Below are 24,145 nucleotides of genomic sequence, written 5' to 3'. Positions count from 1 at the left end.
ATTTAGCCCAGAAATGAATTTGGTCCACCTAATTCCTCCAAAAAATTAAGCCCAGAACAAAATTCGGCCCATTTAATTCCTATCGAATTAGTTGGGCCGGCCTTCTTAATTTCTACCAACGCATTCGGCCCACTTATGAATTTGGTCCATTTAATTCCCGTCTACGAATTCGGCCCTTTTAATTCCCGTCTACGAATTCGGCCCACCTACGAATTCGGCCCATTTAATTCTTATAATGAATTCGGCCCACGATCTGTTCCTTGGGAAAAATTTCTGTATTATTTTTGATTTGGGGATTGCTATAAAAGGGGAAAAAATCAGTGTGAAAGCTGCTTCTCTCTCCGTCTCCTCCGCCCATCGCCATTGCCAACCACCACCACCATCGCCGGGCCGCGGGGTTGTCGCGCGGCGAGGGAGCGTGGGAGGGCTGGCGGGGACGGAGCGGCATGGGCGCCATGTCGGCCGCGGGAGGGAGCTGGGCCGCCGAGGACGACGTCCTGCTGAAGAACGCCGTCGAGGTAAAGCCCCTCCCCCTCCCCATTCCGACCTATTCTTCATCATCATCTGCTCCGATCGACTCGAAACTCATCTCCGCGAGTGCGGAATTCGCTATCCTGTCCACCACGCCGCCGTTGGGGTGCCAGTGCCCGCAATTCGGGCGCGCGTCTCGTGCGGAGAATCGGCTGGAGGATGTTGTGGGCGAGTCCGCGAGTGCCGAGTGGTTTGTTCTGTCGTAGTGGGAATTTTCGAATGCTTGGGTGCGCTAGTCGATGCTGTTTCGCAAGTTCAGGTTTGATCAGCGTTAGTTCCCCACTGAAACGGGGTAGAGATTGGGGTGTTTGCAGGTTTCAGGGACTTCAGAATTAAAAGTTTCTGAGCCGCTCTAATTTAAGATTTTATGTTTTTACTGCTACCACTAGTTTACTGCTACAACTGTCAGACAGGCTTCCTGAATGGTTCCACTTGTGTGGTCTAAACCAACCCTCATTTTCTTGAAGTACGTGGAATTGGGTAATTTGCTAGTAGAAAGCAATATGTTGACGTATTCGAGTATTTATTGAATAATTGGGTCGTCCAATTCAATCCAAGTTGGTTGGAATGCTCAATTCGTGTTGATATGTTGTTTTATGTCCACTTTTTCCACAATCTGCTATAAAGGTGTAACTTCCCTTCTGAAGCTGCATAATTACCACTGCCACCGTATCACCAAAGCCCAGCAAGTCCTAAATGGTGCTCAGTTTGATTTAAAATGTTGCAATGCTTTACTTGGGCTAACTTGATTCATTTATTGCTTAGTTCTTGTAGCACCAATCCTGTCCCAACTTTTGAACCTGCATGCTATTTTCATGTGTGCAGTAGCTAGGTGACTGTAAGATTGTTTTATAAACATTAGTGTTATGTACAGACAAAAAAAATTATCTGTTGAAACTGTTCTCTCTATGATCAATGTTTTCTGCAATCTGCCATTCTGCTTTAAAGAAATCACAGGAAACTTAGTGACTGAAGTAGTGAAACACTTCTTCCAAATTTTCTGTATGACACAAGAACTGTTGCAAATCAAGAAAAAAAACTTATCACAATAAGATTCAGCTATTCAAGCAATCTTTAGGAGTTGCTTAGGAATCTCCTTTCTTTTCAGAATAGCAAACTCCCACAAGAAAGTCCTGAAGGACTGCACTGCACTGCACTTGTGGAGCTAATAGTGTGATGATTGTTGCTTTCAGTTTTTTCAGCATGGCGATATTGAACACAACACATTATGCATTACTGTTGGTCATCATAATGGATGACCAGTGGTGGATCTGTCATTTAATAATAAACATATTGAAACAATTTGAAAATAGCATTAACATCGGATAGTAGTACTGAACTAAAATTTTAACAAATAATATGGCAAAACATTAACATGCTGATTTGATACATCTATTAATTGCGAAATTTTACTGTATGGACCTATACATCAAAACATTCACTATAGTCTCACACCCTTCACCCCATTTTGGGTCCGCCTGGAGTATCATTTCATTCTGGCAACTCCTTAATTACTGGCATTGCTTTGTTCTTTGATATTTCTTGGGTATAGAGACTCAATGCCACATCTACCAGAAATAGTGTTAACCAAACGCCAGTACCTTCATGGATGACCAACATTGTTGGTGGGTCAATGACTTAGAATTAGCTTGGCTGAAGCTATCTGGTCATGTTAGCCACATGACCATAATGTTAGGATGGACTGGGTTGGCACTTTGGAGTCCACGGTCCATATTTCTTACTGTGGGGAGAACTTTCCTACTTTTATTCTCTATCTATTTTTTTGGTTAACTTCATCTTTCCTTTTCTTCTAGGCTGGTGCCACATTGGAGGCCTTGGCTAAAGGAGCTGTATGCTTTTCCCGCAAATTCACTCTTCAAGAATTACAGGATCGTTGGTGTTCGTTGCTGTATGATTCAGAGACCTCAGAACAAGCATCTGCTCTCATAGTCAAGTATGCGACTGAACTTTCAACCTCCAACCCAACCAAAGCACATAAACTTTTCTACTCAAGGAAAAAACATCTTTCTCTTGGGAAAAGGAAAATTGAGAGTGTAAAGAATCAGTATTATGCAATGAGAAAGAGAATTTGCCATGATCCATATTTGGCTGCAGTTTATGGTTATGTTATCACACCCTGTTCATGCCCTGTAGGTAGTGATTGTGTATGTGATGGCTTGTTTAACTTGTTGGAAGACCATCATTTGGTCCATAGCGTTAATCAAGCTGCAGATATTGTAAATGGCTGTGTCCACATAGATGAAAGCCATGCTGATGGACAAGATGCACATGCCAAAGATAATGGACATTATATATCCCAACAAAATCATAATAAAGCTGCCAGGAGAGTGATAATCGATGGTAACACCAATTGTGGAAGTGCAAATGGCTGTTCTGATGTAGGTAAGTTATATGGATACAACTACATGCAAAAGAATATTCAGTCAAGGGAAAAGAATATTACCTCTCCAAACGACATTTCTGATGTCCAGGACTATGTGCAGCTTCAGCAACCACTTCTTTGTGAGGAATCAACCAATGGAATGACAGGGTTAGAGGCTTTACTGAATACTGATCAAGATTGCATAAAACAGAGCCAATTTTCTGGTGACATCAATGAAAGATTGCAAGAACCAGGCTCGCTTAAAGCAATTAGTCAACATTGGTGTTCTCAGGCATCTAGTTCTCCTGCTAGGGAGAAGTTTCAGGGTGTTAATTCACCTGAAATGCCGACAGATGTGGATCACAAGGAACAAGAAATTCTTACCTTTTCTGATGACAAGAAAAAGGAAACTTCTAACATTGACACACTTTCATTTAAGGTGAGTACAGAGAATGGAATGTCTGGATCCGACTTATGCAAAGCAACAGAAGGTAAAGTAACACACTCGTGCTTAATGGATGCCAATCAGAGCAAAGACTTTGAGGTACTTAATAGCGAGAATATTTTGGACTCTTCTCTTGACTCAAATCTGGAAAATTTAGGCGATCAACATGCTAATGTTATTCTGAAGAACATGTCCAAAAAGCACCTTCTGAACCTTCCTCTTGTAAGCAGTTCATGTGGTAATGACACAGATCCAATCCATGATGTGGCAGATATTTCTGGAATGGACATGATATGCACATCGGAAGTGCCTTTTCCTGGTGCTGGTATTGTGTGCATATTGAACACTGAAGATCCTGAAATCCCTTGTAATGATGATATCTTTACACCTGGGCCTGTAGCATCCACCTCTACTTGCGACCAGAATTCTCAGCACAATATGCATTTGGTTTCCACCAAACCTATTTCTCCACTAAATACTGCTGATGTGAGTCATACCAACTTGGCAAGTGATGTCCAACCATTATTACTGCCAACAAAGTTGGAGCATTACACCTTAGAACAAAAGGAAACACTGATGGCTCTTAATGATTCTTGTACTTTAAGAAGCAAACCATCTTGTATGCGTGTTGATGTTAGCGTGAACAATACAAATGCATGCACATCAACTTTTCATTCTGCTGCAGAATTCGTTAAACAATCAGCATGTGGTTTAGTGCAACATGAAGGTTTTGATAACTTGGGGAGTGTGGCTTTGGATGAGTGTGTTGTGCTTGATGAAATGAATTCTAAGTTTCCTGGTGAGCCAGGAATAAGTTATGAGGCTAATATCCAAAACAGCATTCCATCGCATGCATTGCCAGATGGGGAGTTTCTTAACCCCATAACAACTGCTTCAAGCCAAGCAAGCGGAGGATCTGACAGTGAGGATGACATTCCAAACTATTTTGACATAGAAGCTTTGGTATACTTCTTTCCTTGGTTGAGTTTATAAGGCTTTGATTAACTTTGGTGCTTCTGACTTTTCAAACATCTACTGCAGATACTTGATCAGGATTTAATTCCATGGGACCAAGAATTTGATTTCATCCAGCCCGAAGGTAAGCTTGCTGAGATCAAGGCCATTGTGTTTGAGTATTTTCTTAATTGGTGACTGGTTATGTGCTTAGTGGAAGCTGAGTTGACTCTTCTTTATTTCTGTTATTCACTTATTTATCTATCAGTTTCCAGGTTTCAGTCCCTTGGAAACAGGAAAGACTTGGTGAGATTAGAACAAGGTGCCTGCTCTTGTATGAACAGATCTATTATGTCCCATGGTGCTTTTGCAGTTCTTTATGGCCATCATTTGAAATACTACATAAAGGATCCGAAGGTAAGCATGAACAATATCTAAGTTAATCTTAACTAGCAGGGTAGCATGTAAGCACGGCTAGATGTAATTTATTTTAAAGTTTATTTCTTTTGTTCTCCAAACTCCAAGAAAACGTGAATCTCTACTCCCCTTATTGGCTGTTTTAATACAATTCTATTGAATACTTATATGTTGACCAAATGGTTCCATAGCATTTATTAATCATGATTTGAGATATAATTTCCTAACCACTTTAATAGCAACAAAAATTATCTCTATTCTCATCTATAGCACTCCATTTAGATCTTTGTTAGTTTTTTATTTTCTTTAGCAAAAATCACGATGTAAAATACCTAAGTAGGACTTGTTTTCCATCTTTCTCCTCCAACCTCATCCACTTTCATTCTCCAACACATAAGGTCACCCAAGCCTACAACCATGGGCACTCGTGAGAGCTTGTCGACAGCCGCCCCTTAAACTCACTCCACACTACTGGTGCTGGTACTCTCTTGTTTGTCTACTGTCGCGCTTTAGCTATCCTGCCATTGTCCTCACCTCTTGTAATCGTGTCCTTGAGCTTTTTAATGGTCGATGCCCCCTTGATCCCATCTGTCCCAGTCGTCGTATCCCTTGATCTCACCTGATACGATAGCGGGTACTGCCCTCGAGATTATTTGTGATTGTCGCCTCCCTCTTATCTCACTCTGGCGCTGCCACTACTGCTACCACCACCGCGGCTCTCGGGCTCACTTTTGGATGCCACCTCGATCTCACCTGATGCCACTATTGGCTGCTATTGCTTCTTGAACACATTGTGGCTGCTGTGCTCTTTAGCTTGCCATTGCCTGGGCTATCAAGATTATGTGCCTATGCCAACCTCTACGCTAAGGGTGTAAGTGGGCTGGCCCGCCAACCTGCTTGTAGGCCAATTAAGTGGGTAGCCCACCGGATTACCCGCTTAATTGGCTTATAAGCGGATTCGTGAGCAAGCCCACTTACACCCCTACTCTACGCACTCAAGCTCGTCCACATCCACACCATGCTATCTGTCTTGCCTAACATTAATTGTTGTTGGCTTCTCATAGAGCTTGCCTGGTGATGTGCTCTCAGGAAGTGATCATGATGAATAAGGACACCAAAATGTATAATTTTTTGAAAAATGATATTTTTCCATGGAGTACTAAAGATAAGGGCATACACTACTTTTGATGCAACTAAAGTAACCTAAAAACTTTCAGTTTTATATTATATAACTAAGATCACGATCTTTCGATGATGTGGAATCAATTTTACATTACCCAAAACATATTAGGCGGAAAGAAATACCTTTGTATTATGCTATTACTCATGCTTAATCTATTTTATCCATTGTTGCGGAGAAGATTGAGCCTAGAGTCCAGACCAAAGCACGCTGCAATTTATTCTCTCTTTCTGTCTCCTTGTTTTCTTAATCGTTAAGCTCGTAAAATTTCCCTCAGGACATGGTCCTTTTCTTTTCCAAGTCGTTTACAATCCGACTTGGCCAAAATCCATCCTCGGTGCAAACTTTACTATTTTTTCCTTGTATGTTTTCACATACAACTCTTGCTGCTGTCTATAACAGTATATCATATACAAATATATCGATCAATCTATACTGTTATAATTTGTACCCACTATGAAAAAGCCTATTTTTTATCTTTTTCTCTAACTAATGTGATACTTTCTATGCCTCTAAAGAGAATGTGATATTTTTTTTAGAGCTATCTTGTAGTGCATCTTTGTGCATAATATAAATAATATAAAGTACTAATTAGAATTATTGAAATTATCAGAGGAACCTTGGACACGTTAGTACGTGCCTGAGTCAAATCCTTCCTACGGGATTTACACACTAAGTAAATAAGGGATTATGTTTATTTTTTTATGGCCAGCGTAAGAGATCGGAATTACACAACTATATTTTTGATTATTCACAAATTACTCACACGTAGAGCTCATATACAAATTGATTCGACATGACTTCATGCACCCCAACGTAATTTAAAGGTTTTGCAATAAATCTGCATCATTATAATTTGGATCCACCATAATTTGGAGGTGTTCTTTATTGTCCTTTTCTATTATTAATGTGGACTATGATAATTCCCGCATTAACAAGTAGCATGTATGTTTGTTCTTAGCTTGTTATGGGCCTGTGATGTACTGCCACCTTTTTATTTGCATATGACAGACTACCATATATATCCATATATAGGAGCCGGACTTTTTTTTTTGGCTGGATTGGCCCAAGCAGGGCAACCAGATTGTATTAAGATCAGAAGGGAAGTTTTACAAATACAAAGTTACAACAGCAGCATGGTGCCAAGGGTAATTACAGTAGATCTTTCTGGTGCAATTAGCTGTGGTCGTCGAAAACTCTGAAGAAACCGGCCATCTACCAGATCCTGACTTCTTCCCTCAGATTGCTGAAAAGCTGAGCCACTGTTTTGAAGGTCTGGTTGAAGATTCTTGCATTCCTTTCCTTCCAGATCGTCCAGCAGAGCAGCATCACGGAGGTGTCGAAGGCTCCTTTGAACTAACCTGAGCACCAATAATTGCAGGCTACAGTCCTACTCTGTCATGAATTGAAGGTTAAAACTAGGACTCACGTTTGCTCTGAATCTCTCCAGCTGATGCTATTTCATATAAACTCATATTTTCTATACTACTATTTCTAACAGTATTCTCTATATATGTTAGCGATAAATCTTCACCGTTATAATTTGGAACCCAACACAATTTAACGGTGCAAATATTTCTCTTTTTCTTCTATTAATGTGGTAATTTATAGCCTCTAGAGCGAACATGGTGCCTTTTTTTTCAAGCTATCTTTGTAATATAATAGTTAGATTTCATAATGGGGTAGCATATGTAATGGCTAGGTGAAATTAAACCCATGTATGTATTCCTTATTCAGGGAGAACTAAAGAGTTCTATCTTTGTAGTGAATAATAGCAAACACATTTTGGGTTCAAGAGAGTATAATATCTTACTGTTTTTTGCCCAATCATATCAATTCTCTATGAATATATATATTTTCTATTTTAAAACTAGTTGAATTCTTTAATATGGTGTATAGTTAACAAGATTATCATCATGCAGACTAAGATTGTTATGTATAATCGATATTATGAAACAATTCTTCAATATGTTGCTATCTACTTTTTTTTTTCTTAGTCCTCTTCTGATGCAGGTTACTCTTGGGAGAGAAACAAGAGAGGAACATGTTGACATCGATTTGGGAAAAGAAGGAAAGGCAAACAAAATATCCCGTAAACAGGTAATCTTTTTTTTAAAAAATGTTAAATATGGCAAACACCCTTGGATGTGTGGAATTTTTATGGAGGTTCACTTTTTGTGTTTAGGGACCACTCTCTGTCTCTTTCCTTTTGTTACAACTCATTTTACAGACATGGAAGATAACATTCAACAAAAAGATTATGTACAAGAAAATACTCCCTAGAAATTTTCGAACTACTGATATTTCTGTAAAGTCCTCCGTTTTATTACCCTACGCAAATGATCCCAATTAGGTTTTTTCACAATACTAGGATAAGTTGACTATAGCTCCTGTATATGCAAACATGTTATAGTCATTCCTCTTGCGATAGAAGTCTTCATATTTGTTTTCTTATTTCAGTTCTTATAATTTAAAACCAGGAATTTTATCAAACTGTTACATTGTGGATTGAGGCTTCTGGATGTTTGCTTGAATTAATGTCCTTTGCACCTTATTTTTTGTAAATATTAGCAAAGGCATCTCTGCCCTTTTTTAGAGTATCCTGTTTAGTAGAAACCTTTTAACAAGTATGGCAAACTAATGAATAATTTCAACAGAATGGGTACTTAAAGAACATTGTGCACTATTGTTTTCTATTGCATGTTTTGATACAATTTATTTTGTGCAGTACAAGGTTTGCCTTTGGAACAAACATTCTGATACTACACCGTTCTAGAATATTAAAAATATAATAAGTTGGAGAGTAGGAGTGTTACAATTTTTATTTTTTACGAATCTTGGAGGATAGAAAAGGAAGTATAGATGAAATATGTTTATGTCATTTGGAGAGCTCTTGTAAATATATATGTACTGTTCAACACTGGTTTAAATAGTCCTAGTTTAAGTATAGGACTGATGCATGCTTGTTGGCTGCTTCTGTTAAGCTTTCTCATCTTCATCTTCTTGATAGGCTGCACATTAATCCGGTGCTTCACTTTGGGAACTGTGGAACTGCTTTTAGATGTTTGGGGGTTTGCTAACTTCTCTTTTCTGAATTAAGTTGGAAACATATGTCTTCTTTCACTCTAGAACATATTGCGTGGATATGGTTAGATGATTTGACAAAAAAAAATGGACAACTTAATTTTTTATAGCTTTTTTGATTTGTCAGAGTAATAGCTTGTTCATAACTTTTTTTGACATCATCTTTGAAAATAAGCATGCACATCAAAGTGGATGCAAATTGAGCCTTAAGCAGGTCTATACTGTAGTACGACTTATATTGTTCTAATTGAGATCTGAAACTGAAAAATGTTCCTCTGCACAAATTTTTGTATTAGCTAACTTCAATTTAAAACGTTCTCCAATTTTAATTTGACAAATATTCGACTAGTTCTGTTATATGCTTTCCCAGTGGGAATCATTCAGTTGATGGCATACTTTCTAAACATTTGCAGCTGTTTATGTTGAGACGACATTGTTCTAGAATTCAATGCAGCCCACCTAGATGCCGGCTGTTCTGTACTTTGTCATATCTTCCATCCTAAACAAAAATCACCAAATGTTTAAGCAAATGGTTTTTTCTGTGAATGTCCAACAGCATTCTGTACCTACATTCTTACTTCATAAGTTGATCTGCACTAACTGCTGATATTTGCATATTCATACATATCCATACAGTTTTCGGCTTGAGCATGTGGCAAGTTTTCCTCACTATTTTTCCCCACTGGAATAGTAGAATTCGTGTACTGTTTATATACTATCAACTACCTGCTTGTTATCTCATAGTTGCATGATGAATTGGTTGAGGCTGAGTTCAGTAATTTAGGGGATGTCAATCTGCATTTTTTTATTGAAAAGACCCAAATAAAAACGGTCATCACTAAATGTGCATTTGCTTAAAAGTGAGTACTATTACAACTAACACTGCTCCTAGACAATAATAGTTTATTATGTATCAAGTTAGTAGTTTATTATGCATCAAGTTTACTCACTGCCAAGCACAGAAATACTGTTATGGTTCACTTATTTATATGTTGATTCAGTTTCTTTTTTATTATTTCGTTCCACATTTTGCTGTGTAGGCAATTATCGAGATGGATGAAGGTGGATCTTTTTACATAAATAACATAGGAAAATGTCCAATCTTTGTTAATAGCAAAGAAGTTCAATGCAACCAACGTATCAACTTAGTTTCTGATGCCTTGCTTCAGGTATCCTTGTCCATTCTTTTCCTCATTTTCTTGAACATTCCTGTCCTTCTGGATTCTATTTGTCATCTTATCAGTAAAATTAGTAGTATTAAGTCCTAGTTTGCTGTGCCTGCAGATAAGGGACATGAAATTCATTTTTCACATCAATCAGGATGCTGTAAGGCAACAGATGGTTCGCACGAGAAGAGGGACCTCCCAAGGCAAGAGTGCAGCATTTGATTGGGATCAAAAAGCCATGAATTAAGGTTATGTGAAAGCTCAATTGTGAATTATTATTACTAATATATAACGTCAGGATAGGAGTACATAACACCATATCTAATCTTGTTCCATCCTTTGCATGTAAATCGATGTATTCCCTATGCTTATCCTATAATATAGATACAAGCTCACTTCTCATCTTAAGATCCATATTACAGTTAGTGCCATAGTTCTATGTTTGAAATTTGGACATATTTTTTCCTCAGTAAAACTGTATCGACAAAAGTTGTTTGAACAGACTGGGAATTGAATTCTTTCAGATGAGCCCCCTAGCAAGGTTCGTTTCTTTAGGGCTCTTTCCATGATGCCCATTATCAAATATTCGTTGATGATTAATGGAAAGATGACAGATTGAACCTTTGAGGATGTGCCACGATGCTGTGCATAAGATAAGGGGTCAATGCAGTCAACGGGTCATCTCATTCCGTAAACCTAACTGCCCCAATGAATCAGATGCCTTCATCAACCGAGGATAAACTAACCAAAGTCTTCAAAAATAATGACGATGCATTCTTAATTAATAATAAGAAGACACAACTAAAAAAAAGCACTTCACAGTTCACACATGAGCAGAGCAGCCTTAAGGTTTTTCTTGACCAGCAGCAGTTGGTTTTAGCCTGCCGTTTTTTCTAGAGGAGCAGTTCAGTACTTCAGTTGTCAGTATTTCCATTTTTTTAATTAAGGAACAGTTGATAGTATTTTACCAGGTGCACTTATTCTCTGAAAGCCATTAGCGTGTTGATTCTTGTAAAAAGAAAATCTGACAATATTAAATGTGAGTCACGAGTCAACTGGGTCAAGCCCATGCGTCTGATCATGTAGCCTACAAAAGCCAAGCGTCCCAAGCACTTGTTGCAGTGGAGCTTCAGCTCACGGTCTCTCTCTCACTCCGATCTCCGGCGAGGATGGGCGGCGTCTTCTCGTCGAAGTCGAAGCCGGCCGCCGGCGGCGAGCCCTCCGCCGTGGTGGCCGTCCACTCCAAGGCCAAGTGGGACGAGCTGTGGGAAGCCCACAAGACCACCACCAAGCTGGTAATTAGTTACTCCTTCCGCTCATATACATATTTGATGTTTACGATAAAGTTTGGTTAAATATTTATTACTTTTTCTCAAAACTATGAGGAATTATCGATGATTGTAATGATAAAAAGGTTCATAATTATCCCGTTAGTTAATTGCCACTTCCTCTAAATCTTTCTTTAATGAGTTGCTCGTTCCGCTCATAAATATTTGTTTTATAATAAAATTTGGTTAAATATCTATTATTTTGACTATCTATTAAAATAAATTTATAAAATCTAACACCTATTCTGTTTCTTAATAGTTGATGCTAGTACGCTATTCGCTTTTGAACTTTGACTACTATTTTCTAATATTTGTAAACACTAGAAATAATGTCATGTTATTAAAGTAGGATATGTCCTAAATACAAGTGCCGAAACAGTTTAAGAGTAATTCATGATACAAATTAAAATGAGAAACTCAAAATTTCAGTTATGAAGAAACGGGTGGAAACGGAAAGAGTATTACTATTATGTCATCTCTCTCTAAGATAAATATATGCATACCGTTTTTTTTCCCTAAACTATGAGGAATTATTGATGATTATAATCATAAAAAGTTTCATAATTATCATGTTAGTTAATTGCCACTTCCTCTAAATCTTTCTTTAATTTGTTGGGTTTTGTTTGCTATGCTCGAGAAGGTGGTGATCGACTTCTCGGCGTCGTGGTGCGGGCCGTGCAAGATGATCGAGCCGGTGTTCAAGGAGATGTCCGGCCGCTTCACCGACGTCGTCTTCCTCAAGGTCGACGTCGACGAGCTCGCGGTACGTACTTCCGTTCCTGCCGCCCGGCCGGCCGGCCATGGAAGAAGCTCTCCTCCTCCGACGACCCCTCTCATCTTCTCCGACTCAAATGGCTGAAGATTTCTGATCGACGGTGGAGCTTTGAATTACTTGCACGCAGGAGGTGGCGCGGACATGGCGGGTGGAGGCGATGCCGACGTTCGTGCTGGCGAGGGGCGGCGAGGAGGTCGGCCGCATCGTCGGCGCCAACAAGGACGAGCTCGAGAGGAGCATCAACACCTTCAGGTCGGCCGCGCCGTCGGCGTCGGCGGCGACGGCGATGGCGTGATTGATTTGGAGATCTGTGTGGTTTCAAGTGTAGCTACCTCAAACAATCGTGTCGGGGATTTCGTGCCGGGTTTATACCTAATATAAATGGATCTTAAGACTTGATTAAATAAATAGAATTATGTATTAGTGAGATGCATAGACATGTTCATAACCATGTCTGCTTGAGTGTTGGTTAATGAAGTGATGGCTAGTAGTTTAATTAGATCCGGGTTTGCCTAATATTTTAGCCTATTTGTATTTGTACGTATGCATGGCTTGATCATCTTTGAGCTTTATATGTATGTCTTGGTGCTTGAACGCTGAATGAATAAACACTTCATAACATGGTTGGAATAATTCTTTTATACATATGGCTATATACATATCTAATAAACCACCCCCATTAAATCATGCGAATTCTAGATTGTTGGATCAAAATCCAACTCTTTTATAGCTCTCGCTTTCTCCTTCTATCTTCTCTTCCTTCCCCCCTAAGCCACTTGTGCTCCTCCTAAAAAGAGTCCTCCACCGCTTTCCTCTGTTATAGTGAGATGTTCTTGCATTGTCCTCCTTTGTCTTAGGTGGTTCTCGTTTTTAGATTTGTCACTGCTGCTTGTCGTCGCCTAACCAATTGGTTGTTTTGTTTGTTTTGATAAGGTGCTCCTACCTCACCTCTCCTCCTTCTCTACGGGTAGGCTAGCACCGTCCTTTGCTTCACTCGCTGCGGATCCCGTGGCTCAAACACGGTGTTGTCATTTTGCCACCCCACATCTCTGCCTCATCACTAGATCGCCGCCTCCTAGGCCTTCCTTTGAGTGGGGGAAAATCTTGCCCTCTTTCCACTCCATCGCCCCCTCCTAACCAAACCCTAATTCGAATTCTAGTTGATTGGATCCGCATCTCCTTGTTATTGATAGAGTTCGTGAAGATTATTGAAGACGAAGGGGAATCATGCTAGTGCATGAATCACAAAATAGATCTGAAGGTTAGTAATTTGTAAAGTTTTATCCTCGATTTTTAGTTGAATAGGCTTTAGCAATTTCATTTAAATACCTATTTTATATGATAAAATTTCGCCTAAGATTTTTTTACTCAATTTGTAACGATGGATGTCTAACTCCCAACCAAACGAAACAGAATCGGGGTGTGAATTCTGTTTTGGGTAAATGCTGTCCCAGCGCAGACTACGCCCAATTTTAGGATGGCCCCACCTGCCAGTGACAGCAGCTTGATTACCTGTTCCTGTTATTACCTCCGACGCTGACAGTGGGCCCCACTACCGACTGACCGCCTCCCGATTCAAGCGTCTCCACCTCGCGCAAGTGTCGCCGCCGCGAGATGACGCCGCCCTCCGTCTCCGGCGCCGGCGGCGATCTGGAGGCGCCCACCGGCGGCGCCATTCGCGCCGCGGCCCACCCCGGCGACGTCGTAGGGAGCTATGGCAGGCCGGTCTCGGCGGCGGGGGAGGATGCGGGGCCGGACCTCCGGTACCGGGGGTGGAAGGCGATGCCGTTCGTGATCGGCAACGAGACGTTCGAGAAGATGGGCAGCATCGGCACGGCGGCGAACCTGATGGTGTATCTCACCTCCGTCTTCCACATGTCCAACATCCAGGCCGCCGTGGCGCTCAACGTGTTCAGCGGGACGACCAACCTCGCCACCGTCGCCGGCGCCTTCGCCTCCGATCTCTACCTCGGCCGCTACGCCACCGTCGGCACCGGCTGCGTCGCCACATTGATCGTGAGCGCCCCGCCATTTCCCGCCGGCGGTTGAACCAACCAACCACCTTTGATCTGGGCCGTGGAGTGAGGGATCTCCATTGGAGTTTTGCAGGGGATGATCATCTTGACGCTGACGGCGGGCGTGCCGTCGCTGCATCCGCCGCGGTGCGACGCTGGAGGCGGCGGCGAGGGGAAGTGCGTGGGCGCGACGAGGGGGCAGCTCGCGGTGCTTGGGCTGGCGTTCGCGTTCGTCGTGGCCGGCGCCGGCGGCATCCGGCCGTGCAGCCTGCCGTTCGGCGCCGACCAGTTCGACCCGCGCACGGAGTCCGGCCGCCGCGGCATCAGCAGCTTCTTCAACTGGTACTACTTCACGCTCACCATCGCCGTCTGCGTCTCGTCGACGGCGATCATCTACGTGCAGAGCAACGTGAGCTGGACGGTCGGGCTCGCCATCCCGGCCGCGCTCATGCTCGCCTCCTGCGTGCTCTTCTTCGCCGGCGCGGGGCTCTACGTCCGCGTGCGCCCCGAGGGGAGCCCCTTCGCCGGCGTCGTGTGCGTCGCCGTCGCCGCGATCCGGAAGCGGCGGGTGGTTGCCCCGTCCTCCGACGAGTCCCTCTTCAGGACGCGCCACGCCACCAGCGGCGTCGTGTCCAGGCTCCCCCACACCGACCAGTTCAGGTTCCTCGACAAGGCCGCCGTCGTGGTCGACGCCAAGAGCGAGGTCGACGCCGGCGGGCACCCCAAGAATCCATGGCGGCTGTGCAGCTTGCAGCAGGTGGAGGAGACCAAGTGCGTCCTCCGCATCCTGCCGGTGTGGCTCACCTGCATCGTCTACTACATCGCATTCGCGCAGACGAACACCTACGTCATCCTGCAAGCGACGCAGTCCGACCGCCGCCTCGGCGGCGGCGGATTCGAGGTGCCGCCGGGATCATTCACCGTCATCCCCATGGTCGCGCTCACCGTCTGGATCCCGCTCTACGACCGCCTCGTGGTGCCGTGGGCGAGGAGGCTCACCGGGCGCGAGGAAGGCGTCACGCTGCTCCAGCGGATGGGCATCGGCATGGCGCTGTCGGTGGTGGCCATGCTCCTCTCCGCCATGGCCGAGGAGCGGCGGCGCGAACTGGCCGTGATCCACGCGGCGGAGACGGGCGGGTCGCTGTCGAACAGCAGGGCGTCGCCGCAGTCGGCGTTCTGGCTGGTGCCGCAGCTGGCGGCGCTGGGGCTCTCGGAGGCGTTCAACCAGGTGAGCCAGATGGAGTTCTACTACAAGCAGTTCCCGGAGAACATGCGCAGCGTCGCCGGCTCGCTGCTGTTCAGCGGCCTGGCGCTGTCGAGCTACCTGAGCGGCCTCCTCGTGGCCGCCGTGGCGCGCGCCACGAGGGGCGACGGCGACGGGGACGACGGGTGGCTCGCCGACGACCTCAACCGGGGGAGGCTGGACTGCTTCTACCTCCTCATCGCCGCCATTGGGGCGGCCAACTTCCTCGCGTTCCTTGCGTGCGCCAAGTGGTACAGGTACAAGGGCTCCGACGACGACGACGACGGCGGCGGCGCCGGCCATGAGCAGGTTGCACATGGAATCAGTGCTGCTGCTTAAGCTAGATTAGAAAGAGATTAAACCTGCTGTTGTGTGAAAAATTCTCGAGGGAACATTCCCTTCTTGTTTTATTATGCCGTCTAAATAGTTAAAGAGAAAAACTTAGCATGTTAAATTAATATGTGATATCACTACATAACCTAATAATCATGTCATGTAATATAAAAATTTGTCTTCTATAGGTTACATAAATAAGAGAAGAAAAGAAAACCGTGAATCCGTGCATACTACTCAAAAGTTTAAATTTGTTCATTTTGTTCCAATCTATAGAGATTGCATTATATTATATATCACATTTTCTTTGTAATTTTTTGGATGATTATCGAAAAACTACCATCATCTCTATTTCACTGTACAAGACATTTTAACCTTATCCATATTAATATGGATACTAATAAATCAGAACATATATATATATATATATATATATATATATATATACAAACATCAGTATAGGTAAAACATATTACACTGTAAAATGGAAGGACTAATACACGTTATAATTCATTGGTAGCGGCCCATTTCACGGTGGATGGCACCTGTCTTCATATGGTTGAGAAGAGAGAAAAAATAAAGTGTATTTGGAACAGATTGCTACCATCGTACAGGCCCATTTCACGATGGGCCTGATGGAGGCCCAAGTCAGTACATGAGTATTATTGGGTTTGGCTCTGAGCCGTATGTAGAAATCTTTTATGCAAAGGGCCTAATGACTTCCGGGAACAAAAAAAAAAAAAAAACCGCCTTCTCACTTAACTTTCTTTCTAGCGTTATACTTCATCCGTTCCGTGCTATAAAATATTTTGACATTGTCTAGAATCATCCATAATAATAAATATGATTTTATTATATAAAAATTTATTAGTATCCATATAAATCTAGGAATGCTCAGAGCATCCTGTAATTTGAAACGGGCTAGTAGGTAACAACGAACCTACCTAAGATTAAGACATAAGAGGGCGTGATGAGGTTTGCAAGGAGCTAATACACTATTACTTGGTTTAATTATCTAATTAATTAAGTGATCTTATATAAAAATAATTGGCCTTTGCCCGTCCCCGTGTCTCCGCCGCAAATGTTTAGTCTTCCGGTTGTTTTGCGCATGTTGAAGTGTCCTGACATAAACATATGCAGAAAGTAAAGCATGTGCATGGAAAATCTGTCTAGGTTCTGAGCTAACTAATGCTCTCTCCGTTCATTTTTTATAACACATTTTAATTTTAGAAAGTCTTTAAGACTAAACTTTAACCATTATTTTATACGAAGTATATTTCTAATAGATAAAAAATCATTATTGTGTGGAATGACTTTGGAGTATAAATCTATGTTCTAAATACTAAGAACACTTATAGGTTAACTTAATTATTGGCCCCAAAACATTTCAAGTTTGACTTTAATTAATTTGTTGAATCAAAGTGAATGGAGGAGTAATTAGCTATCGTACTGCGTGTGACTAAATTACACATGTTTTTCTTTTGACCGTCGTGCTGTCAGCTTCGTATTTTACAGCTACCAGGCAGTACCTGATTTCATCATGGAAGAATGTACTTTGAAAACACAACACGTGAGGTTGATCAAATGCATGGTCTCTCACACTCCCTCATCAGTTCTTCATTAATTCAATAAATTTAAGCTGGATCAATGCATAGATAATAGTGTCGTAATCCTCTGCTTCATTTGTACAAGTCAAGTCACACGCCGGGCTGGTTGAGCCGTTTTGACTGACAGCATGTTCATCATTTTACCGTGCTGTTTGAGCCGTTTTTCTGAAGCTTCCGCGATGGCTGAACAGGCAAGATTCAGACAATTTCTATGCAACTGTTTCAGAAACATTTGATGAATTCAATGCATGTGCATTTACCCACTTCATTAGGACACACGGGTTTGAAGAAGATATGAGAAAAGTAGGATTGGTCAGACGCCTCTCACACCTGGGATCTTTATTATCTCAACACATGCAGAGAAGTCTTGACTGTCCGAAGAATGTTTATTTGCAAGTCTGATTGCCGGAAGCTCATGCTGTGGAATGGCGACTTGACTTGCCGACTTACCATCTTTTATTTTTCTTTTAATTTTCTGCATTGAACACTAATTCAGTGAACAGTCTGTCAATGGAGGGTAAAGTTGAATTATCATCTCCAGGCTATTTAGCAATATGTCAAGTACAATTTGTTTGGGTCCACTGTCCTTATGATTAGCTCTGCCATGTTCTTTGCTGGCTACAATATTTCCTGCCATATGGTGGACTAATACGATTTCGTATGGTTTCAGAGATGATTTTTTCAGTGCTCTGAATGGATATCTGTACTTAATATAATACTGTTGCTATCATTTTTATTACAGATCGTTTGCTGTCCCTTCCCTATGTCTGAAATTTCTGTTTTCGATATTTGCGAAGTCAGAAACTCTGCCTCATTTCATTGATAAAGAAGGCGGTACAAACATCGGCCATAGAAAAGAGGAAAACTGAAAAGGGAAAAAAATATTACCCAAAAATAACCACCAAAAGTGCATTGTGCCTGAAATTTCAACTAGCATTTCAGTACTGATCTGTACCACCAAAAAGTGCATTTCTCGCACATAATCCAAATACCAAGAGAAAAAAAATGAAAATAATAGACAACATAGAAGACAATGTTTTTTTGTCACATAACCCTCGACGAAAATGAAAGGTCAATCTCCATGTGTAGATTGAATTTGATTTTACAAGTTTGTAGAGAAGTATGTGACAAGGGTATATTTCCTAATATTTTTAAAATTTTCATAACTATTTGGAGTACATGCAACAAATGAGGAGACATATCCTTTGATAGTCTAAAATTCACTTCCCTAATAATGACAAAAAGGGAATCACAGAAATGACTTGTTCTCTGCTATAGAACTCATCAACCTTTATACTGAACTGTTATTGTTGTCACTCTTATTTTGTCATGGTTTGATTACAAAAAGTGATACCAATCACTACAATAGGAGCATCAAAGCAGAGTGTCCAATTATTGTACCTTGGTATTTCAGTCCAAAAGAAAAGGATGCCTGAATATTGTATAAGTTCCTTTGATTAGCCAGGTGGGACTAAGTAGTGCTTGTTAGTTTGCCAGGTCTACTGATACAAGGTTTGAAGCCTTCTCAGATGTTCACTGTTTGCTAACATAGTTTGCTAATCAGTGGAGACAAAATCAAACTCATTACAATAATTTTATCAGGATTGCGGCTGTCTTTCCTTTTTAATCTGAAGATTGCTCCTGTCTTCAATTAGTATGGCAAATTTGTACTTGGTACTTCAGCAGTCTATTCAAGAACTTGTTTATTCTATCTGTTTTAAAATATAACTATCTAGTATGAGATTAGACGCCCCTAATAGTAGGAATCTAAATATTTGTTGTCCAAGGAGATGCCCAAGCCCAAACTAGATAGGTATATTTTGGGATGCCAGGATAAACAAACTATTGACACCCTACTAACTGTCCAAGATGCTAGCCCATCCAGTTCCATGATTCCATCCATGAAAACAAGGATAACAAGACAAATCAGTTGGAGCAGATCACATTCCACAAGGCATGATGTTGGTCCATTTCTCAAGAGACAAATAACAAGAAAAAAAAATCACATCTTATTGTCCATTTCCTTCTGCATAGGGAATTGAGTTGTAGACTCATAGTAGAGTACATGGTACTTTCTTATACATGTTATCTATACAAACTAACAAAAGAACATATGGAGCCATGCATGCATGATGTCACTCTTGGCAATGCCAGGGTGAGAAGGGCATATCCTTCTCCTGCTCATGCTATCATGCAAGGACATGCACCTTCACACACCATGTCTCCATCCTCTTGTATACAAGCAAGCCTCCATTATCATTTTGCATTTGGAAGCATGTATTGGGAACAGGCCAAGAAACACATTCACATGGGCTTGTTGCCTTCTTCTTCTTCTTCTTCTACCTAGAAGTCCTATACTTTCTTACTGAAATTAACCTTCCCTCCAGATCCATACATGAGGCCAATGGTTAGGCTAAGGATGGGGCAGAAGAAGGTACATCCATATCTCTCATTAGCTACTATATGTTTGCTGTTTATTTGTCGGCTGATGTGTAGATACATTCATGCTGAATTATTCAGCTGAGCTGAAGTGCCTCCAATTGCCTCCCCAGCAAGGACAGCACAGTGGCAGCTATGTGCCTTGGTGTTAACCCTGCCTCCTCAAGCTGGTCTACTGGTGCACCATGGTCTATGTATCTGTCTGGCAGGAACATGGACCTCAACTGCATAAACACAAACACACACACACACACAAAACAAAAAACAAGGTTAATTACATTAACAACAATTTTGCCAATCATCATACGATGAGTAAACATTTGTTTTTTTATAATCTCCTCGAGTAGTCGTGAGATACGACACTTACAGTACCATCAGAACTTAACACTAAAAAGTATGCTACCTCGTCAGTCATGATGAATGGGAGCTTTTTTAGCTATCTTTTTTTTATGCTTATGTTTATAAGCTAAAATTTAAATTTAAAATTTGAAACTTAAATATGAAGTTAATTGGGTTCTTTCTCGTTAGTTTATTTTTCAGTATTTACTTTTAAATATCTAAGAACACATATATAAAAATTTTATCCCTAAATTATTTTTTAATTACTAGTAAGCGGTTTTCGCTTATCTTTCTGAACAGCTAAAAGATGTGGCTGATGGTATTGCGGTTAATTAGTAGGGTTATTACCTTGAGGGGTCCGTCGAGGAGGCCGCTGAGGCTGAGGAAGTGGGCGACGTGGGACCCAAACCCTCCAATGGATCCCTCCTCTACGGTGACGAGGACCTCGTGCTCGGCGGCGAGCTCCCGGATCAGCCCAGTGTCGAGCGGCTTGCAGAACCGCGCATCGGCGACGGTGACGAACACGCCATGCTCTTTCAGCGCCTCCGCCGCCTTCATGCACGCCGGCACCATTGAGCCGTATCCCAGCAGCGCCACCCTGTCACCTCCGACGAGCACCCTCCCCTTCCCGATCTGCAGAACCGCCGCCGCCATTGTTAGGAGCTTGAAGCTAGCGTTTTCGGTAGCTACTCACTTGGTTAATTAAGGTGTTTGAATCTTTTTTCTTACCTCGAGAGGCGTGCCCTTGTGATTGGGAGGAAGGATGGCGCCAATGCCGTTGCCGCGCGGGAAGCGGAAGCAGCTTGGGCGGTCGTCGATGGCGGCGGCGGTGGCCACCATGTGCATGAGCTCGGCCTCGTCGGCTGGCGCCATGACGACCATGTTGGGGAGGCAGGCCATGTAGGTGACGTCGAAGGCGCCGCAGTGGGTGGGCCCGTCGGCGCCGACGAGCCCCGCGCGGTCCATGGCGAAGCGCACCGGCAGCCGCTGGAGGTCGACGTCGTGCACCACCTGGTCGTAGCCGCGCTGCAGGAACGAGGAGTAGATGGCGCAGAACGGCTTGAGGCCCTCGGCGGCGAGCCCCGCCGCGAACGTCACCGCGTGCTGCTCCGCGATGCCGACGTCGAAGCACCGCTCCGGGAACCGCTTGTGGAAGTAGTTGAGCCCCGTGCCGCCGCCCATGGCGGCGTGGATGCCGACCACCTTGTCGTCCACCTCCGCCTCCCGGATCAGCGCCTCCGCGAAGTACTGGGTGTAGGACAGCGTCGGGCTCTTCGACTTGAACTGCTTCCCCGTCGTCGGGTCGAACTTGACGACGCCGTGCATCCGGTCGGCGGCGGCCTCCGCCGGCGGGTAGCCCTTGCCCTTCTCCGTCACGATGTGGACCAGCACCGGCCCCGGCGCCGGCATCGACTTCACCTTCTCGAAGATGGTGACGAGGTCCTCGACGTTGTGGCCGTCGACGGGGCCGATGTAGTAGAGGCCGAGCTCCTCGAAGAGCGTGGAGCCCGAGGCGCTCACCATGCCGCGCGCGTACTCGTCGACCTTGGCGGCCACCTCGTGCGTCTGCCCGCCGATCTGCTTCGTGATTGTCTTGGCCGCCTCGCGGAGGCGGCGGAGCTTGGTGCTCGACTGGAGCTTGGTGAGCGCCTTGCTCAGCGCGCCGACGGGCGTGGCGGGGCCGTCGAGCGTCGCCGTCGGGAGGGACACCTGCTTGTTGTCGTTGAGCACGACGATCATGTTGGAGTCGAGGTAGCCCGAGTTGTTCATCGCCTCGTAGGCCTGGCCGGCGGTCATGGCGCCGTCGCCGATCACGGAGATGACGTGGTTCTTCTTCCCGAGGAGATCCCTCGCCACGGCCATCCCCAGCGCCGCCGAGATGCTCGTCGAGCTGTGCCCGGCGCCGAACGCGTCGTGCGCGCTCTCGTCGCGCTTGGGGAACCCGGCAAGCCCGGAGGTTTGCCGGATGGTGTTCATCCTGGAGCGCCGCCCCGTCAAGATCTTGTGCGGGTACGCCTGGTGCCCGACGTCCCAGATGATCTTGTCCTCCGGCGTGTCAAACACGTGGTGCAAAGCCACGGCGAGCTCGACCACGCCGAGGCTCGAGCTCAGGTGACCTCCGGTCTTGGAAACCGTGTGGACGATCTCCGCCCGGAGCTCCGCCGCGAGCTGCTCCAGCTCCGGCGTCGACAGGTTCTTCATGTGGACCGGGTAATTCACGGTGTCCAGCAGTGGCGTCGCCGGCTTCTCGCCGGAGTAGTCGATCTTCCACGCGCCCGACGCCGCCTCCTTCCTCATCATCACCTTCCCCACATCGCCGCCGCCGTTCGCCGCCGCCGCACTCGCGCGCACTTGGATCTGAAAACTCACAGCAACATCCAAAACCACGCCATCATTAGCCAAACCATCCGTTCGATCGTTCAACTACGCCGTGCACGTACGGCCGCGTACCTGTCGCCGGCAAGAAGCACCGGTCGTCGCCGGGACCGCGCGGAACAGCGACGGTGAAGACGCCTGCAATGCCATGGCTGACAAGCTAGCTAGCTACAAAGACTCAGCTAGCGATCGAGCTATGTAAGCTAAGCTAGTAGCTAGCAAGCAAGCAAGATTCGAGGAGGCAGGTTCGCTGCTCGCTGCTCGCTGTCGAAGAGCTCGGAGCTCGAGTAGCAATGGAGACGCCGCCGGCGGCGAGGAGATCGGAGGAGGAGAGGATCGGTCGAGTGGGGAGGAGAAGCAGAGGCGGAGGCCCGTTTTAAAGGCGCTAGGGCCGCGCGCGACACGAGGATTATGACGTCATAAATAGATATAACGCTCGCTATCGGGATCATAATTATTATTAAAAAATGATTTAAACGTGATGCCAGAAAGTGAAGTTGCTCGGCGGGAAGCTGCTGGTTCGTTATAATTTCTTTTATTCTTAATTAGAGTTGTTTTTTATCATTTTTAGTGTAAAAATTTAGCACATTAAGATATAAATGTACTCTAAGATATCAGATTTTTACGCTAAAACTTTTAGTATCTTAATGTACTTCTCAAATGATACAAAACCTTCTTAATTAATTAATTTGTTATTTGAAGTGAACTTTCAGTGGGTGAGATGAGCTACCCATAAGGGTTAATCTTAATCATATATCATTGTCTCAAGCTCTGTTGGTGAAAAGGGCCGGATGTACTTTTTTTTTAGTTTTTGTTATGGGTCCTTGTTGAGGACCTACATGTAATTTGTTACAATGATAGAGTCCCTTGTTTAAATTGGTGGTTCTTGCAACTTTTTTATTTTCAATAAGGTGATGAGGGCCCTACTCCTTTGTTCGTGCGTAGTATATATTTAAAAAGAATTACAGAATATCCAACTTGTGCAAAGTCCAAAAAAGGCATATGTCTATAAATGAATGTAGTTGACAAATATATACTCAGTGGAAAATTACAACCAATGCGTCACTAGAAAAATAACTTATGTGGGCAAATGCTTTGCTTAATTAATTAGCACATTGGCCATGCTTAAAATTGCTTTAATTAGTTACAGCTCTTACAAACAATAAAACTAACTGATCTTAAATAAAAAGATGAGACTTCATTCATCTGGGTCGATCGATCTGGCTCGTTACCTTCTTTCTGGAATTAATATTATAAGCTGTCAGTAAGATGGTAACAAATAAATGCAGGTCCATTTTAAACCAATCCGAAATGGAAGTGGTGGTGATTAACAAAAGTAAGTGGTCGTAAAAAAAACTAACAAAAGCAAGCCAATTTTGAACCAAGCTAAACTAAATAGAAGTCATAATAGCATAAAACATGCCCAGAACTTTGAGGCCAAAGTAGACGGCAAAAAAAAAAAATGGCAGCGTCAACCAAAATAGACTTTCCTATGATAACAACAAGGGGGTATCAATGGTTTCAAAAATG

At 43.5% G+C, this 24,145-nt stretch overlaps 4 protein-coding genes across 9 annotated transcripts; 3 read left to right on the top strand and 1 right to left on the bottom strand.

Moving 5' to 3' along the window:
- The first annotated feature begins 353 nt into the window (after nucleotides 1–353).
- Nucleotides 354–10,966, top strand: LOC102704820. 6 transcript variants are annotated; one of them, XR_423658.2, is made up of 7 exons: nucleotides 354–518; nucleotides 2,346–4,322; nucleotides 4,401–4,458; nucleotides 4,582–4,730; nucleotides 6,946–7,058; nucleotides 7,220–7,321; nucleotides 7,924–8,010. XR_423658.2 is itself a non-coding variant. In XM_006657459.2 (7 exons), the coding sequence occupies exons 1-7, from the start codon at nucleotides 447–449 to the stop codon at nucleotides 10,405–10,407; spliced, it is 2,601 nt and encodes an 866-aa protein (XP_006657522.1). In that variant the 5' UTR covers nucleotides 354–446; the 3' UTR covers nucleotides 10,408–10,966. The 6 variants fall into 6 exon arrangements, 4 of the variants coding, with proteins under 4 accessions (XP_006657522.1, XP_015695155.1, XP_015695156.1 ...); XM_006657459.2 differs by lacking the exons at nucleotides 6,946–7,058; nucleotides 7,220–7,321 and adding exons at nucleotides 10,035–10,163; nucleotides 10,279–10,966; XR_423659.2 differs by lacking the exon at nucleotides 6,946–7,058.
- Nucleotides 10,967–11,230: 264 nt separating this feature from the next.
- On the top strand, nucleotides 11,231–12,835 carry LOC102712374 (thioredoxin H2-1-like). The gene is made up of 3 exons (XM_040526249.1): nucleotides 11,231–11,455; nucleotides 12,129–12,251; nucleotides 12,391–12,835. The coding sequence occupies exons 1-3, from the start codon at nucleotides 11,330–11,332 to the stop codon at nucleotides 12,556–12,558; spliced, it is 417 nt and encodes a 138-aa protein (XP_040382183.1). The 5' UTR covers nucleotides 11,231–11,329; the 3' UTR covers nucleotides 12,559–12,835.
- A 1,057-nt stretch (nucleotides 12,836–13,892) lies between these two features.
- On the top strand, nucleotides 13,893–16,078 carry LOC102712096 (protein NRT1/ PTR FAMILY 2.9-like; the record flags this gene model as incomplete). Its single annotated transcript, XM_040525849.1, has 2 exons — nucleotides 13,893–14,279; nucleotides 14,373–16,078. Coding segments are annotated over 2 exons (1,875 nt in total), but the record flags the coding sequence as incomplete, so codon positions are not given.
- A 3,322-nt stretch (nucleotides 16,079–19,400) lies between these two features.
- On the bottom strand, nucleotides 19,401–22,774 carry LOC102711818 (probable 1-deoxy-D-xylulose-5-phosphate synthase 2, chloroplastic). Its single transcript, XM_040526027.1, has 4 exons — nucleotides 22,691–22,774; nucleotides 20,969–22,597; nucleotides 20,588–20,872; nucleotides 19,401–20,124 (listed from the first exon to the last, which is right to left on the bottom strand). The coding sequence occupies exons 1-4, from the start codon at nucleotides 22,763–22,765 to the stop codon at nucleotides 19,978–19,980; spliced, it is 2,136 nt and encodes a 711-aa protein (XP_040381961.1). The 5' UTR covers nucleotides 22,766–22,774; the 3' UTR covers nucleotides 19,401–19,977.
- Between the last annotated feature and the right edge of the window lie 1,371 nt (nucleotides 22,775–24,145).

Source organism: Oryza brachyantha, chromosome 7 (genome assembly GCF_000231095.2).
Source record: "Oryza brachyantha chromosome 7, ObraRS2, whole genome shotgun sequence".
Taxonomy (NCBI): domain Eukaryota; kingdom Viridiplantae; phylum Streptophyta; class Magnoliopsida; order Poales; family Poaceae; genus Oryza; species Oryza brachyantha.
Note: the sequence above shows the minus strand (reverse complement) of the source record. Positions and strands in the feature narration are given on the sequence as shown.